Genomic DNA, 18,598 nt, shown 5'->3' on the forward strand with positions numbered 1-18,598 from the left:
AAGAATGTTGGAAATAAAGCCTCAGCCCAAAGAAAGCCCAAATGTGGAAACTCTCGAAATAGGCTTCAAAGATCAGCCCGTAATTTTTGTTAGGTTCAAACCCAAAGGATCAAAGACACACCCACGTGATTGCCTCAACTTTGGAAAAGTCAGCAATTCCAACTAAAGTTTAAAAATGTGAGAGGGACGTCTCTGAAACACTGCCAATTGAAGATCAAAAACCCATCTGTGTTCGAGATTTTGCTACAAATCAATACACCATCTCCCAAGGAATTCACGGATCACGCCTTCTAAGTTAGAACGGGAAACAGGGAACCACTCAGAAAATACAAAAGAAAAAGAGCCAAACCGCCATAAAAAGCCCACACAGACGGTGGCGTTGGTTGAATTAGAAAGCTGCCACCCAGGAAACCAGGGAAGGGACTGTTTTTAGGAGGTGACTGCTCAGAACCTATCTGCCTTGATTGATAAGAAACCCTTCTTACTTTACATTATAAGAGATCTTTTTGCCGCCCATTATTTAGAATTAAGAATTACCTCCTTAAGAGGGTCTCTTATAAAAACGAAAGTAGGCAAAGAAACAAAGGGGACACTCAATTCATCAATCAATCAAAAAAAACAAACAAGAAAAAGCTCACTTGGATCCCAAGAGAAAAACAGCTTTAGATCAGAATTCCAAAGTTCAGACTTAGAAAATAAGTCTTCTGAAAACGAGATCCCTCTCGTTACAAATTTGGTTCAGCAAAAGCCAAGACAAACATAGTTTGAGTTTTCACAAATATGAAAACCTCAACAAATTTTACAGCATAGTTCCAGCTTGCTAAATCCCCGAGAATAGCCACTTCTGTCCCTTCAAACTGAAGAAGCTGCAGTTCTGCCCGCTCAAAAGTCTCCCAAGGCTTGAAGTAGATTGAAGCTCTGCCAAAATTGAACTTTGGTATCGATTTACAGCTGAAGCCAAGCAGCCAAAGTTGTTGACAGCACAGTCCAGCACAGACATACCCAGTCCAGCCCGGATCAGAAGTTTCTACCCAGGCAGAAATGGGATTCCAGCCATCTTTTTGTCTTTCTAGAGTTGATTTCTCCCTTCTTAATTTTGTAGAAGGCAGTTCTGCCTGAAACAGTCTATTTTATTATTATCTATTCTGGCCAGAACAACCATTTGATACTGAGATAAATTATGAAAGTCCTCACCAGTCTGAGGCAAGAAAAGAACTTACTTGGGAGATATTCCTCACTCAAATTCACAATCATTTGTTTTAGAAGTCAGTAACTTGAGGCGCAAGTTATCCACTCTAAAAATAAGTCTGCTAGAATTTACATTGCTAGCAGTGGCACGCTCACACACCAAAGAAAGCTGACTTGTCGACCAACAAGTGGTCTCCAAGCCAGTGGGGAACTTCACCCTTCCACCTCAGGAGTAAACACGAAAACGGGTGAACAAGATCAGAAGCGAATTGTGCAAAGCTTCTAATCTTGCAAATTGTGTCAATTCCAATTTTGATTTGTATTTTTTTTAAATAAATTTATTTATTTATTATTTTTATGTTTTTATAAATATAAGTTCAAAAACATTTTAGTCCTATTGCTAGTTGAACATAAGAGCCTATTATCTAGAAAGTACTAGTAGAAGACTTTCTTTGAAGCTTTCATCAATATGAAATCTTCAGAGATGTCCTAGTGTGATTCAAGACATTTTCTTTCATGTAATTTCATGTGTGTGTGATGATTTATGGAATTAGTTTTACAGGTAAAAACCTTGACTTGGTGTTGGCTTCTGTCATTGTAGTCCCCACCTGTTCTAGAACGATTGGTTATAGTTTCTTTATCAAGTAGTTAGTGGATCATATTTTACCGCATATGCTACAGTGGAAACTAAACAGAATAAAATAATGGGAATTTTAAACTTATTTTACAAATATTATATAGTGTTTTAAACTTATTCTACAGCATGCATCTTAATCACTTGGAGGGAAGACTAAAACAAGTAGCTAATTAGGGTCAACCCTCAAGCTGACACCCGATGGCACTTGGTGTTCCTCCATTTTATTGAATTATCATATCAAATTACAGACAAATTTGCTAAGTGTCTCCTGAGTTCAACGATATGTGGCGGACATTGAAGCATTTCCTCCTCTTTGCAGTACTGCAGTTTGGTGGTTTTGCTCTCAATCTTATGCTCCTTGTTCATGCCCAGGATCAATCAGGTATGATTATATACCTCTGCAAGAGCACATAAATAAAAGTTAACGTGGTGTTCTCTCTCTCTCTCTCTTTCATATATATGTATAACTTCTAGACGCCTGCATAGGGAAAATTATGTATATATGTTTATGTGGATGTTCTGTCTCAGGCTTCATTAGCATCGATTGCGGCTTAGCAACAAATTCTAGCTATACTGAAAAGAAAACAGGCATTAACTATATTTCAGATGAAGGCTTCATAGAAACCAATGAGAGTAAGGTTGTTATATTGACTGATCAACAAAATAAGATGCAGCCGTACAGGTCTCTTAGGGTTTTTCCACAAGGCACTCGGAACTGCTACAAAATAAACGTTACAAGGGGTACCAGATATTTGATCCGAGCAAGTTTCTTATATGGGAATTATGACGACCAGTATAGACTGCCAGAATTCCAACTGCATCTTGGGCCTAATTTGTGGGATTCAGTGAAGTTGGAGAATGCGTCCACCGTCGCAAACAAAGAGCTCATACATGTCCCTCTGCTAAACTATATACATGTTTGTTTGGTGGACACAAACAAGGGGGTTCCATTTATATCAGCAATAGAGCTAAGGACTTTGCCTAATAACACTTATGTAGCAGAGGCATGGTCCTTGGCACTTGATTCGCGGTATGACACGGGTCAAATAGCAAATTCAAAGCAATTGTATAGGTCAGTAATTTCTGTGAATATTATAACACACACATACAGAACTTCACTTGAGAAATCCCTCAAATAAGCTTATTTGAAAGACACCCTTGTGGGTTTTTCATCTATTCTCTCCACCCATGGTTTGTTTGAGTTTGTGAAATTTTGATTTATTCTCTCTAAGTTTAATGAGTCTTCCAATTTATACCAAAGGAAAATAGTTGTAAATATATATTTTTTTATATATGTAATTTATATGATGTTTTGGTCCTCTTGGTTATTTTGGCATGTATTGTGAGTTCAAATCTGCCACGGTGTGTCAGTCTGGTGCCAATATGGATGTCGACATGTAGATGCATGTGCTCCATATGTGGATGGTGTCATGTTTTTGATATATGAATGTTGATATATTCTATATGTTGTGCAATCTGTTGTCCAGTATTGCGATCCAGATACACTGGAACGGGATCCCTCTTAAAGGGGATTATGTTTATGTATATGTATAAATTAGAATTTCCATTCTTTTTCATTAACCATGAAATATATCATCTGTGTTTAGGTATCCAGACGATATATATGATCGCTTCTGGTATGGTAATGACCGCGATGAGTGGACACAATTAAACACCTCGTCTTCAATTGACACTAACAATACTTACCAACCATCATCTGTCGTGATGACTACTGCTGCCACACCAAAAAATGTAGATGATTCCTTAAATATTTTCTGGCTGCCTTCTGATAACAGTGGAAAATATTATATTTACATGCACTTTGCAGAAGTTGAAAAGCTCCAAGGCAACGAGTCTAGACAGCTTGACATTACTACGAACGGAGAGCCCTATTTTGGGCCATTTGCTCCTGATTACTTGTCTGTAAGTACGATTTTTAGCCTGTCAGATTGGAGCGGAGGACAATATATTACTCTTTCAATCTCTAAGACTGGGAACTCTACCCTCCCACCGATCCTCAATGCTTTCGAGACCTATATGGTCAAAGACTTCTCAGAACTAGAAACAAACCAACAAGATGGTAATTACTGTATGCTTCCTTACAAAGTTCAATGTGACACCGTCTTAGATAAAAACTGAAATAATTTTGTCGATGAACAAAGGGCAAAACAATTTTCAATTTGACCGATTTTTTGCAGGGACGATCCTTATAAGAGAGCCTAAAAAATGGATTACAATCATTGGAACACAGACTGAAAATAGGATGTTCTCATATGTTATCCTCCCTTGAAAACTTTCCTATATATAGATACATATTAAGTGATTTTTTGTGGTCGAGATTTTGTGTTGTCATATGAAAATATTATAGTGAATGCAATCACAAACATCAAGTCAGCACATAACATCAAAAGGAATTGGCAAGGAGATCCCTGCAGCCCTCAAGTTTACTCATGGGAAGGCCTAAATTGTACTTATTATGAAAATGGCCAGCAGCCAAGAATAACATCCTTGTAAGTAACTCTTCATAAAAACTTTCAACCACTTATGTTTTAGTGAATTAATATAATAATTTGCCTAACACATGCAATCTTCCAGGAACTTGTCTTCAAGTGGATTAACAGGGGGAGATATCTCCAAGTATATCCAATCTCACCATGATACAAACTTTGTAAGTATGCTTCAATTACTGTGTTTGAAATATCTACTGCATACACACCAAATGAATGACTTGTTGATGTTCATCATTTCAGGGATTTATCGAACAATAAATTAAAGGGATCAATTCCAGAATTTCTGTCTCACCTGCCAAAGTTAACCATCTTGTAAGTTATTGAATTGCTAATGGGACTAAACTATAATTCCTTCATCAAGTACAAATTATGGTGACAAAATGCAGTGGTTGTGGCTTTTCAGAAAGTTGGACAAAAACAAGCTCACAGGTTCTGTTCCGAAAGGACTCATTCAAAGAAGGAAGGATGGGTTTCTATCATTCAGGTCTGTTTGTTTATTAAATAAACACAGAAACAACATCTTGGTTGATTATCCATCAAAATCTTAACAGTTGCCTCAACCATTTTGTTATCAGTTTCTGCGAAAATCCAAATCAATCCGAACAAGTCCCTTGCGAACTAAAGAAGAAACACCGTACCAATATTCACCTAGCGGTGTATATCCTTGGATTCTTCATTCTCTTATCAACAATATTAGCTGTTTTATGGGTGGTCTTTAAAAGGAAAAGACAACATGGTAAGACTGCCAAATAACTACTTTTTTTCTTTTTTTTTTTTTCGGGAGTATTTTACTGTAAGTTGATAAACCCTTTTTGCTGTAGAGATAAAGAAGAATTTCTACAAAAATGAATTTTTGGAGTCACAAGGTCAACGGTTTACATACTCAGAGATTGTGAAGATTACCAATAATTTTGCATCAATAATCGGAAGAGGCGGTTTTGGAAAAGTATACCTTGGTGCTCTGAAAAATGAGACTCAAGTTGCCGTGAAGTTACTCGGTTCATCAAGGCAAGGCTCAAATGAATTTCGAAATGAGGTAGATATATGCAAATGGGTTACTTCATATTTACCTCTGGATCCCGAAAGTACAGATGTAAATATATACACATGTTGCATACAAAATTGCAGGTTATACTTTTAATGAGTGCTCATCATAGAAACTTGGTTTCTCTCATTGGTTACTGCGATGAAGGTGACACAATGGCCCTTGTTTATGACTACGTAGCCAATGGAAACTTGGAACAACATATTTCATCTGGTATGCATGATTTTGCAAATGATATTATTTTGAACTTGAACAATTCAGAGATATATGGAATCGTGATGATCGACAACTCTTGGGTGCAGATGTAGGTAAAAACGTTTTGACTTGGAAAGAGAGGCTTCAAATTGCAGTAGATGCCGCACGAGGTAATTGAACACTAAATAAATAACTACTAGGTATATATAAGTTTGGTGTATATGTCCAGACACCTTATGTTTAAGTACTTTAAATGAATGTTTGGATTTGAATAAGGAGACACTTCTCATTTTTACAAATCACAGTTTGACACATATGCAAAAAAAAAAAAAAAATCATTAAAAACACACAAAAATTTATGCATACATGTCAAACTGTGATTGAAAGGAAGTAAGAGTTCCTGTTTCTAGGAGAAGGAAACAAGTATTTTCCTTTCTATTGGCTTGAGGACGAACCTTGTTATGCCGTACCTTTACTTGATGTTGAGAAGAGAAATATCACTAAAATAAGAGCTAATTCGTACTTTTAGTGTTTGAACATTCATGATTCATGAATAGATTTGAACATCTGAAATGATCCCTTAATATAGGTCTGTGTTTGATACTTTCCTCCCTCAATATCACGTGTATATATAAATATAATTTTAATTTAGTTTACTTACCATAGCTCATGGCAGAAATATTTTTGCAGGACTGGAATATTTACACAATGGTTGCAAGCCACCTATTGTGCATAGAGATCTAAAGACATCCAATATCTTATTGAATGAAAAGTTGCAAGCTAAGATAGCTGACTTTGGTCTTTCTAAAGGTCTTGCAACTGAAAGTGCCACTCATGTATCAACCGCGGCCAAAGGAACATTTGGATACCTGGATCCTGAGTAAGTTTTAATAATGCTAATAGCTAGAGTTCTCGTAGAAATTGTTTGAGGTCTGTTGCCTAGAAACCAAGAAATTCTTCTTCCAGTTGTTGATATGACAAGTTCAAATTTTGGTACTTCAATATTTTAATACCATTTTGACTGAGGGGTTGTTTTATTAAATATACTGTTCACAGTTATTATTCTTTCTTATTCTCTCCAGATATTGCAGTACTGGACAACTTAACAAAAAGAGTGACATATACAGCTTTGGGATTGTGTTGCTAGAGCTCATAACAGGTAGAGCAGCAATAATAAGAGATTTGGAACAATTACCTATTCACATATGTCAATGGGTGAGGCCTAAATTTGAGAAGATCGAAATCGAAATTGAAAGCATTGTGGATTCAAGAATACAAGGAACCTTCCTCAAATCTTCTGCTAAAAAATCCATAGAAATTGCCATGGCTTGTGTGTCTTCAACATCAATCCAAAGGCCCGATATAACTGTTGTGTTTAATGATTTGAAAGAGTGTTTGGAAATTGAGATGCCTTCTGAAATAACAAATGTTACAGAAGCTTATGAGAGCGATGAGAGTGATGATACAATCAGTTCAAGCGGCTCAATTATAAAGACCTCCCACATCAGTTCTGAAGCTGAGTAAGACTATTAGTTGGTAATTCTGTAATATTATTTGAACATTTGTAACCGAAAACATATATTATTTAAAGTTTCAAATTCCTTACGGGAATTTTTGTTCAACAGGCTTGGCTTGGATTGGCTTGAACTAGCTTGTACTAAATTTAGTTTCATGTTTGTTTCATCTAATCCTAGTCTTAAATGGGATTGCCATTACCGAGCCCACCAAAAACACCTCTTGAGGAGGGGACTAATAAACTCATGTAGAAAGGGAGGATTAACTAGTTCATGCCAAGACAGTCTTGAGTAACAAAAGAGGCTTACGAGTACTTGTGCAAGCAATAGATATGGAGAAAAGGTTAATAGACATACTCAGAGAGGTGCAGTTGCATCTCCTTTCGCCGGAAAAACCATTGTAGGTGCTTCAAATTGCATCTTTGCTCAGCTAGTGGTTGTGCACTCCAGGTGTTCGACAAAATGACTCCGCCAAAGTCTGTTTGCTGCGCTGTGCTGCTGCTTGAGCTCCTATATATATTTTAATAAAAAGTTCTGACCAAAATGACGTCGTTTTGGGCCGGAGAAATAAAAAAAAAAAAAAAAAAAACTTAAGAGGAGGCAGACTGCAATTCATGGACTTTCAACAATATGCTTAGGCCTGCATTTCTTGGGCTTTAAAAAGTCTTTAAACATCTTTTTCTTTCTTATTTAAACAAGGATTATAAAAAGATTATAAAAAGAAGAAAATCAATTGATTGCTATTGCTGCATTTTTTTTTCCCTCTTCACCAAAAGTAAGTTTGCTGTGCTTGTTTATTTTTCCCCGCCCCTTTTTTATAATCTGTTTTTTTTCTCTTTTCTGATTTGGCTTTTATGATCAGTATTCAAAAGCAAATTCGACACAACTAGAAGTATGATCAATTATGATTTGGCTTTTAATCTTTCAAAATTGTATCTCCGTAAAAAAAAATTCTGAGTCTGCCAATGAACCTAATTGGCTATGTTAATTGACGTGAGCTATGCCATGTATTAAATGTTATGAAATGTTATGAACTGTTTTTGGTATTTATCTTTTTAGGCTAGCTAGTCACCGGTGAAACTTCTAAAAGGTCAAATATTCCACAACATGCAAGTACTACTACAAAATACCGAAACCACAAAAAAGAGAGATAACGATTTTGTTTCTTTTCCTGGTAAAATAAGCGACACTTGCCAAGATGCTGTATTAGTTTTTTCCTTTTGAGGAGAAAGATGCATTATTATAGTTGAACAAGTGTTAATTTGTCATCAGTGAAATGTACGTACACGTATTCATTGACCAGATTTCACAAGACGACACTGGTTCAACCTATTTGTATGAATGGAATCAATAATAATTTAAATTATATATTAACACTAAGAATGCATAATTTATTAATGATGGGTCTTTCAAGCCCGTCCACGGTCCACCCACAAAAGTCGTCGACCACACTTTGATTTGTAAGTTGAATAATTTATATAATTTTCATATATAAGAAATTGATATACTCTTATTGCTTCATATAATTTTCATAATTTGTAAAAAGAATAATGAATAATTTATAGTAATTGCATTATCCCATGAACTTCAAACCCCTCTCTCTCTCTCTCTCGTTCACACATAATACTAATACGCGAGTCAACTCATTAGATTCAAAATATATTAAGAAAAAAAATACGTGCAACTTTTAAATTTTGTCTAACTTAAAAGTAGAAGATGAATTAATCATGTTCTAACCATCAAACCGCGTTCTTTGTAAAATTCCACTCATGATTCATATTCAACGTGCATTTGCGTGTGTATACATGACGTATTTGAACCTCCATAATGTAGCAAGTACGTACCAAAAACAGTCGCTTAGATTTATTTGATAATCAAACTATATTGGAAATTGTGGTGAACATCCACTTGGCATTATAAACAAAGATAAAAATGTTGGACAAAAGTTTAAAGGATTTTCAAGTTTGAGGATAATGACACATTTTTTATGACGTCCCTTCACGACTAGTCGACTTAGCAGTTTTTCGAACCAAAAAAAAAATTATTTGTTGACTTAGTAGTCTAATTAGTTTCTATTTTAGAAGTTAATGTCCAAAATACCCTTAGACTACTGTTTATGGGATTTACACAGTCGTATTGATTTGGATTAAATAATAATTAAGCTCCAAACTTAAAAAATTTACCTATATTATATATGTTGAGAGTATTTTGTCCTACGTTGAAAAGTTAAGATGACTAATGGACTTATAAGAAGGCTACTATCTCTATTGCCAATTGATTTTTGGTTGGAACCTAAACTTTATTGATGATATTAGAGTAATGTTATCTTGTAAGGAATTGGGCTACTCATTGCCAATTAGACTTTGTTGCGACACATTGCGACCGGTATCAATCTTCTTTTCTTGACTTCATGTACAAATGGTGAGCCAATTTCAACACATTGTATATATGTATGTCACTTACCAATATTCTTTTCTTTTCTTTTTTCATCAAATAAGGGTAGGGGAATTCAAACATGAGAGCTTTTTTAACATTGGGCAGTAAGCTAATTGGTTTGCATATAAAGATTTGAAATTTCTAATTACATCCATGATATATATATATATAGTGTGCAAACAGACAAAAAAGGACAAGAGAAGAATACAACTACACCCCTAGACTCAAAATATATATCAAATTTGGATAGTGTGTAAACAGAATTATTTATTCTCACCAGAACTTATTTACTTTGAAAAGTAAACTTAAATATAAAAAGACAACAAAGTGTTTTAGAAAAATACAACTAGACCCTAGAAAACCCTATATATAATGCTGTCTCTGAAAATAAATACGTACCTAATTGCTCAAGTATTATGATGTCGTGGGTATTCAAGCCACCCCTCTGGGCACTGCTTGGTGGTATTGCTCTGATGCTCCTAGCTCATGCCCAGGATCAATCAGGTATATAATATATAATATATATGCATGTTTCCAGTGAGAAAATAGAGTTGATCTTAATTGGTATATAATTCTCATGCTTTTTCCCAGGCTTCATAAGTATAGATTGTGGTCTAGAGCAAAGTCCCGGCTACACAGAAAGAACTACCGGCATTTACTACATTTCAGACTCCTCTCTAACAGATACAGGAGACAGCAAGTCCATATCGCTCGATTACAGAGATCAATATACACGGCCCTTCTGGTTCCTTAGGAGCTTTCCCCAAGGAACCAGAAACTGCTACAGCATACGCCTTACGGGCGGCGACAAATATTTGATCCGAGCAAGCTTCGTTTATGGAAATTACGATAGCCAGAAAGGTAATTTACCAGAATTTGAACTACATCTTGGAGCTACTTTGTGGGATTCAGTGGCGTTTTCGAATGCGTCCAGCATCACAATCAAGGAGCTCTTGCATACCCCTGCGCAAAACCATATACATATTTGTTTGGTCAACATCGGCACTGGGGTTCCGTTTATATCAGCAATCGAACTCAGGCCTTTACCCACTGCATCTTATCTAACACAGATGCCCAAACAGTCCTTGGCCCTTCTGTTGCGCTATGACGTTGGTCAAACAGCTAATACAGCTGGATACAGGTGAGCCATTGCTTAGGAAAAATTTATGTATGGTATTAAAATACGACAATATAATTTGTTTATCTATATATATAAAGTAAAAAGCAGAGAATTTTAAAATATCAAAAAATGCCTTTGGCTAATTCAAACACTAAGAATTGAAATTATTAATTAAATGAGGATGATATGATAAATTCACTTTTTTTTTATATTAAAAACAAAATCAGATAATAGGTCCTACTTTTATGAAACATAACTACCCATATTTTTTTTAAATTCTAAAAATAAAATAAATAAATAAATAACCAATTGGCACATGCTGAGCTAGTGTTTATAATATGGTTAGACGCAGACCCCTCACCTCTTTTTAATATATGGTCTACTTTTTATATATATTAAATTTACTATATCTATTATTGTTTTCTCTCCAACTATGGTTTGTTTGGGTTTGTGAAATCTTTTATTGTGTTCTCTCCACATATGGTTTGTTTAGGTTTGTAAAATTTTGATTTATAATCTCTCTTGAGTTTAATGGGTCTTCCAAAAATTTGTGTGTAGATTACGAAAGGAAAAAATTTGTAAATATTTTTTATATATGTAATATATGATGTTTTGGTCCTCTTAGTTACTTTAGCATGTATTGTGACTTCGAATCTTTATATATATATATATATATATATATATATATATTTAGTGAGAGGCCCCCACACATGAAATTTTAACTCCGTCATAAAGTAGACGACATAATAGATATTTTCTACTTTTTAGAAAATAACGTCAATAAATATCTACTTTTATTATAAGATGTGAACTAGTTATCCATCTGACATGGCCGTACTCTAATACCACTCTAAAATTACTTGTGGCGCAGGAGATAATATATATGTTTGCAAGTATTCAATGGTATTTTTGCCGAAAACTAAACTGATGATGTATATTTGTATGGCATACAGGTATCCGAACGATATTTATGATCGCCTATGGTATTCATATCCCCGCGATGATTGGGCACAATTAAGTACTCTATCCATCATAAACAACGATCAAAATACATACCAACTACCATCTGATGTCATGCGTACTGCTGCCACGCCAAAAGATATTTCGAGCCAATTCTTGAATATTTCCTGGGTGCCCGCTGATAGATATGCGGAATATTATACTTACATTCACTTTGCAGAAGTTGCAAAGCTCCAAGCCAGCCAGATCAGAGAGATCTCTATTACCATAAATGGAGAGCTCACTTCGGACCCATTTGTTCCTCGTTACTTGTACACAAATACTATTAACAGCACCCTGGCTTTCAGAGGAGGAGCACAATCCTATAATTTTTCCATCTTTACATCTGAAGACTCTTTCCTCCTACCTATCCTCAATGCGTTCGAGGTTTATATGGTAAAAGAATTCTTAGAATCAGAAACAAACCAAAAAGATTGTAAGTACTCCTCCCCTCGATTATTACGTACCTACCTTTCGGTTGGGTACTAGTATATGTATCACACAATGTCATTAGGTCTAAATCGATGATTAAATCTAATAATAACTCTGCACTAAATCAGACCGCTATTGAGGAATCTCTCATTATAAGCCCACATTTTTACCCCTCATTATAGTCTCCCTGAATAATAGTTGCATGAGTCGGGCTCGAATCTAAAAACCCCTTAAGTTTTCTTGACATAACGTCCTTCTTTATGTATATGATGAAAATATTATTAGTTGACGCAATCGCAAACATCAAGTCAACTTATATAATTATTAAGAACTGGCAAGGAGATCCGTGTGCTCCCAAGGATTACTTGTGGGAAGGTGTCACTTGTAGTGCTCATGAAAATGAGTCCCGAAATATCAAATCCTTGTAAGTGTGTGTGTATATATATATATGTGTGTGTGTGTGTTCAGACAAAATTATTGATGATTTGATTTAATTATTCCTTTTTAACTTGGTTTATAGTTACGGGTAAATGCAATGCAATCTGTAGGGATTTGTCGTCTAGTGGATTAACAGGGCTGATAGCTCCTTCTATATCCAATCTCACGATGATACAAACTTTGTAAGTAAATTAATATACATGTTGTCATGAGTATTACAAAACTAATGAATATGGTGTAGCCTACAGCAGCATATATGGTAAGATCGTAATCAGTCAGGCTCATGCTCATGATTTCAGGGATTTATCAAACAACAACTTAACAGGACCAATTCCAGACTTTTTGTCTCAATTGCCAAATTTAAATGTCCTGTAAGTTCATTTTCAAGATTATGTACATACATGGGGGTAAGTTAATTACAATCCCTAGTGAGAAAGCATGGTTAGAGTATGTCTTTACTTCTGCAGAAACTTGGAGAACAACAAGCTCACAGGCTCAGTTCCAGTGAGACTCAGTGACAGAAGCAAGAATGGTTTGCTACTACTAAGGTGCTCCTCTATTTTGCCAAAAAACAAAGAAGCTATGATCTTTGAATTTTGTGTGTAACTCGGCCTAAATCGTGTTTAACATGCGCATGTTCAATTACTATCAAATTTCTCTAGGTAGACATTAATTTTCCCGATAACTAGATTATTGAGAATCTTATAGCATCTACTATACTTATTTAAAAAATAGGAAGTATATGCACGGAAATCTTACTACATTTGCCTTGAATTACTTTTTCAGTTTGTGCGGAAATCCAAATCTATCCGGACAGGTTTCTTGCAATAAGAAGAAGAAGAAGCACAATCTCGGTGTTTTGGTAGGAGTCCCGGTTGGAATTTCAATCGGCATATTATTAGTTGTCGCAGCTGCAGCTATTTGGTGGCACTCCTTTAAAACCAAAGGAGAAAAAGGTAAGAGTGCCGAAATAGAATAGCCACAGTGTTTCATAAAAAGGAATAGCGAAAAAAGAGCCCCCACATGAGTTGTTTGGCGTAAAATTGTATAAAAATTTTGGGGTGAGCATTACCACCACACTAATTGCCGTGAGATGAGTGTGATTTAATCTAGGCTAAGCTAATCAAATCCGAATCCGATGAACTGTAAATTTAGTGCTTAACATAGTTGAAACCTATTTTGAAGCTAACACAAGGCCAGAGGCGCAAGAAGTTGGCCATACTGATACTAAGCCCACCCTTTTGAAGGCCCCTTCTGACCCCCGTCGGGGTCAACACTTCACTAAAGTTGAGATCACGAATATCACCAGTAATTATACATCACTGCTTGGAGAAGGCGCATTCGGAAAAGTCTACCGTGGCAGGCTGGAAAATAAGGTTGAAGTTGCTGTAAAAGTACTCTCGCCTAGATCAAGTCAAGGCTTAGAAGAATTTAATAACGAGGTATAGATAATCCAACTATATATATTTCTTTCTTGTCTGGATTCTTTGTTGAAGATTCACAAAGACGAAACATGCATATCGAATTGCAGGTTGCGCTTTTGATGAGTGTTGCTGATCATAAAAACGTGGTTTCCCTAATTGGGTACTGTGATGACGTTGACTGTATGGCACTTGTTTACGCGTTCGTGGCCTATGGAAATTTGAAACAGCATTTATCAGCTGGTAATGATCGTATATTCATATGTATAATGTAAAATATAACACCATAGATAACTCGTTCAGCTTTTCTCATCATCATTACACAAATATGGACTTTTGCAATTGCAAGTGAACCTGCTGCTAATTAACTTCAATTTCCGAATCTTTTCTGTTCTTCATCCTAAACAACTGTTGACCCCAAATACAGTACTTTCACCTTCACCACCTGCATCAAGCCCGCAGTCACCGGACCACCGCTACACATCATCAGCTCCATTGCTTGTACGGTCCCAGCGCTCTGACTCAGGTATACCATTGCTATATATTCATAAATGGCATTTATGATGAGAACTTTCTCCCCCACGCCGCTCCCCCTTTTTTCCCATTAGTATTACGCTGCCCAAGTAAATTGTTGGACAAGTGTTATTAACAAATGAAAAGAGTAAACCTAATTTCAGTATACACCTCAAATGCAGAGCTCTCACCTTCGCCATCTGCATCACTTGCACAGCCGCCTCACACCGGCGCCACATTGTTTCACACAGCACATTCACAAGGCCCCGAATCAGGTACTAAATCTCCTTTCAAAACTCGTGATCGAATTATTAATCTCATTTAACTTTACAAATTATAGAACATTAATTTACATTATTTTAAAATCTATTGTTTATGAATTCCTTAGATACTTTTAAATTTCCTCATCCAAACACACCGTAAGTTTCCCTCTTTAATTTTCCTTGTATAACTACATGATTCATTGATAACGAATTCTTGGGTGCAGATAGTATTATAAGAGTTTTGACTTGGAAGGAGAGACTCGGTATTGCTCTAGATGCTGCACGAGGTAAGCAGATTAGTAAATTACAATAGAAATGATATGAGTAGTCACTGTACATACGGTGAGGCTCAGGAAAAACAGTGTGAGAGAGTTGAGATATAAAGCCGGTTTTGTTCTTATGCTAGCTCATATGATATGAGTACTGCTGTATGCTCTTATGCTAGCTCCTGCTCTTTGGCCAGCTTTGTAGTAGTGAGTAATGGCTGCTGAATTTTTAGGACTGAATTACCTGCATTCTCACCGCAATATGCCGATAGTTCACAGAGATGTAAAGCCAGCCAACATTTTGTTAGACAAAAGATTGCAAGCCAAGATAGGTGATTTTGGTATTTCTAGAGCTTTTGCAACTGAAAGTATCACTCATGTATCAACTTTGTCCAAAGGAACACTTGGATATCTCGATCCCGAGTAAGAATTAACTATATATATCTTGTTTTTTGCTTTTGTTTTTGTACCTTGTGGTATATATTTTCAATAGCCAATTTATTCCAGGGATTATTTTATTAGATTCGACCTTGTTGACATGTTTTCTTGTTATATTTGTCCAGATATCACAACACAAAACGGCTCAACAAAAAGAGTGATGTATATAGCTTTGGAATTGTCTTGCTAGAGCTAATAACCGGTAGAAGAGCCATTAACACTGAAGTAGTACAACCTGGAGGACCAGAAGTATGTATACACATAATTGAATGGGTGCGTAATGAAGTTAATAACCAGCGTATCGAAAGCGTAGTGGATCCAAAATTACAGGGAAAGTACAAGATGGATTCTGTTAGGAAAGCTATACAAACTGCCATGGCTTGTGTGCCTCTAACCGGAGCCGAAAGGCCAGACATAGATGTTGTCTATAAGGATTTAGAGCAATGCTTGAAAATGGAGTCGGCTCCTGATCCTGAACCAAGGACTACAGTTAGCGATGATATTACATTTCCAACGAGCAGGTGCATGATATCATAAGTTAATGCTATATGTAAACACAATGTATTTTTATGGTACATTATTTGAAATTGAGAGTTTGATTGATGCTACTTTTATAATGGAAAAAGAAAGGGCAGGCTAAATGTTGATTTTTTTTTTTTTTTTCCCATACGGTCCAATTCTAAGGTAGATTCTGTTCTGTTCATGGGTGGCAAAGTCAAAGTAGACTCTAATCTTTTGAAGGAGTTGACAACTCAATTATGATATTTTTAAAAATGGAACAAAAGTCAAGGTTCAAGTCTTCCCTCACAAATGGTGAAATTCTTTTTGCAGCAACGTCTAATTGCAACCCAAAATCAAAGTACTAGAAAAATAGGAGATTCACTATTATACCCAAAATTGTATATTCAAAAAAAGATAGTTGGCAATAATAGAGTATATTTATAAAATCTATTTCCTGTAGGATAGGGTGTGTTTATAAAGTCAGTTTCATATAGGGTTTTACTATGATTCTATAGCTAAAAATTTAAGGACCCGCCCCGAATTTTCTCAAAATCCGAGACGAACCCTTTGGAATTCCTGACATCACCCCGATGTCAGGCCCACTTACTAAAAACCGAGACTTCCTGCCGAAATTTCGGCAGTCTCCCCTATAATTTGGACATTTCCCAAAATTTCAACCTGCATAAAAACGCATTTAATATTCCCAACTGGCAGCATGCACAATATAATTTCATGCAATTCACACAAATGGCCTTTGGCCTTTCAATAATTCCTATCCAACTACCAAACCATTCAAATACCAAATATGACTAACATTTAGTCTGCGGCTGCACCTAATAACCTTAGGCTGCCTACGTACCCTCCTTGAGGGATCAAGCCACACGTAGTTCTTCCCTAAAACCTAATTCCACACTTGGGCGATACCTTATTTCATTTATCTATATTTCACATATTCTCCCCATACGCCGGTACAACCAACGCCACGTATGGAGCCTGTCAACACGCCGGATAACCTACGCCACGTGCGACCATGCCATATTCTCATCATATCTCCCCATACGCCGGTACAACCAACGCCACGTATGGGGCCTGTCTCAACGCCGGATAACCTACGCCACGTGAGACCTGCACATCATATCACATAACTCCCCATACGCCGGTACAACCAACCCCACGTATGGGGCCTGTCCCAACGCCGGATAACCTACGCCACGCGGGACCTCAACATCATATCGCAAATCTCCCCATACGCCGGTACAACCAACGCCACGTATGGGGTCTGTCCCAACGCCGGATAACCTACGCCACGTGGGACCTAACTTTCACTTGGTGATACTTGTAGAAATTCCAAAGTCCGAGGAGGTACCTAGAGTAGTGCGTATAGCACTCCAAACTGACATTCTAGACTCTGTTGTACCCTTGTACAACCACATAATTTATATAAATAATTCTAATATTGTGTAACCCTCCACAATCATCTAGCACCCGATAATCCCCCCTAGAAAGGTGAGATTACTCCGGGAGACTCACGGTCAACCAAGGGTCAAACTATTCTAACCCTGGTCAACCGGACCTGTGGAACCCACGACCTCCAATTTCCGATCCGAAGGTCCCTATGGGTTCTACCAGGTACAGGACACTTGTCCTGCCAGTTTGGTTCAGATCAGACGGTCGGATTTCTCACGATCGCATAATCTGATGGTTAATATAAAATATAAACTTTAAATTATTATTCGGAACATCCGGGGCTCCGATTCACGATCCGTGAAATCCTACACGATCCTAGAAATACCTAGATCAACATATTTTAAATTTGGGACCATCCAACGGTCCCAACCTATCGAACCCGGATAAGGCGCAATACGCTAATATCCGTTCGATAGTCAAACGACGTCCGAATTGAGATCCGCGAAATCCTACGCACTCGTGACAACCTAAGGATCTCATCGGAACACAGTGCTATTTTTCTACAGTGCCCACGCGCCGCCGCACGCGCCGGCAGCGCGTGGGTGCCCAAAGCGATAACGCTTCACCGGAAAATCTTAAAATCACGGCCCCAAATTCCTACCCCAGGTATAACACCCTATTTGGAGCCACTTTTGTTCTTGGACCTACCCCAAAAAGTGGCCGAAAATGGCCGATCACGGCGGCCGAAGTTTCGGCCGATTTTCAATTCGAAAATCGAGTGATCTAGAGATCGAATCGATCAAAACCCAACCAACAGGCAGCTAGAACAGCTCGAGAGGTTCAAGATCCATACCTGGGTCGACGGAAATGGTGGTCGGAGGAGGGAGATCGAAGGCGTTGAAGTTTCGACGACCTCCCGGCGGTTTTCTGCATTTTCCGGCCAGAAACGGCCGGGTCGCCGGCGGGGAATGGTCGGGGAAGGAAGGGGACGTCGTCCCGGTCAGTTTGGTACCGGCCCCGCCCACAGCCGTGGTCGGTGGCCGGAGATACAAGGAGAGAAAGAGAGAGAGCCGACGGGAGAGAGAGAGAGAGAGAAAAAAACCAGATTTTTATAAAAAAAATTCCATTTCGAAATATTTACGATTATGCCACTGGACTTCTTTTGACCATATCTCTCTCGTTACAACTCCGATTTGAGCCCACTACGTGTCTGTGAACTCGTCTCAATACGACCTATTCAAAAATATAAGTCACGGTCCCAAACTCTCTCCGGTT

At 37.2% G+C, this 18,598-nt stretch overlaps 2 protein-coding genes across 3 annotated transcripts; both read left to right on the plus strand.

The window, feature by feature from the left end:
* On the plus strand, window positions 2,078–16,056 carry LOC18782838 (probable LRR receptor-like serine/threonine-protein kinase At1g05700). Its single transcript, XM_020558807.1, has 15 exons — window positions 2,078–2,207; window positions 10,117–10,666; window positions 11,599–12,080; window positions 12,362–12,500; window positions 12,625–12,696; window positions 12,814–12,885; window positions 12,982–13,062; window positions 13,301–13,470; window positions 13,700–13,956; window positions 14,046–14,178; window positions 14,363–14,461; window positions 14,631–14,723; window positions 14,936–14,998; window positions 15,211–15,400; window positions 15,541–16,056. The coding sequence occupies exons 1-15, from the start codon at window positions 2,108–2,110 to the stop codon at window positions 15,950–15,952; spliced, it is 2,913 nt and encodes a 970-aa protein (XP_020414396.1). The 5' UTR covers window positions 2,078–2,107; the 3' UTR covers window positions 15,953–16,056.
* Window positions 4,252–6,496, plus strand: LOC18782397 (putative leucine-rich repeat receptor-like serine/threonine-protein kinase At2g19230). 2 transcript variants are annotated; one of them, XM_020558805.1, is made up of 9 exons: window positions 4,252–4,335; window positions 4,421–4,493; window positions 4,576–4,647; window positions 4,739–4,819; window positions 4,911–5,071; window positions 5,157–5,371; window positions 5,464–5,593; window positions 5,683–5,745; window positions 6,266–6,496. In XM_020558805.1, the coding sequence occupies exons 2-9, from the start codon at window positions 4,480–4,482 to the stop codon at window positions 6,457–6,459; spliced, it is 930 nt and encodes a 309-aa protein (XP_020414394.1). In that variant the 5' UTR covers window positions 4,252–4,335; window positions 4,421–4,479; the 3' UTR covers window positions 6,460–6,496. The 2 variants fall into 2 exon arrangements, with proteins under 2 accessions (XP_020414394.1, XP_020414395.1); XM_020558806.1 differs by having other exon boundaries at window positions 6,252–6,415.

The sequence above is a fragment of the Prunus persica genome, chromosome G3, assembly GCF_000346465.2.
Source record: "Prunus persica cultivar Lovell chromosome G3, Prunus_persica_NCBIv2, whole genome shotgun sequence".
In the NCBI taxonomy this organism is placed as follows: Eukaryota; Viridiplantae; Streptophyta; class Magnoliopsida; order Rosales; family Rosaceae; genus Prunus; species Prunus persica.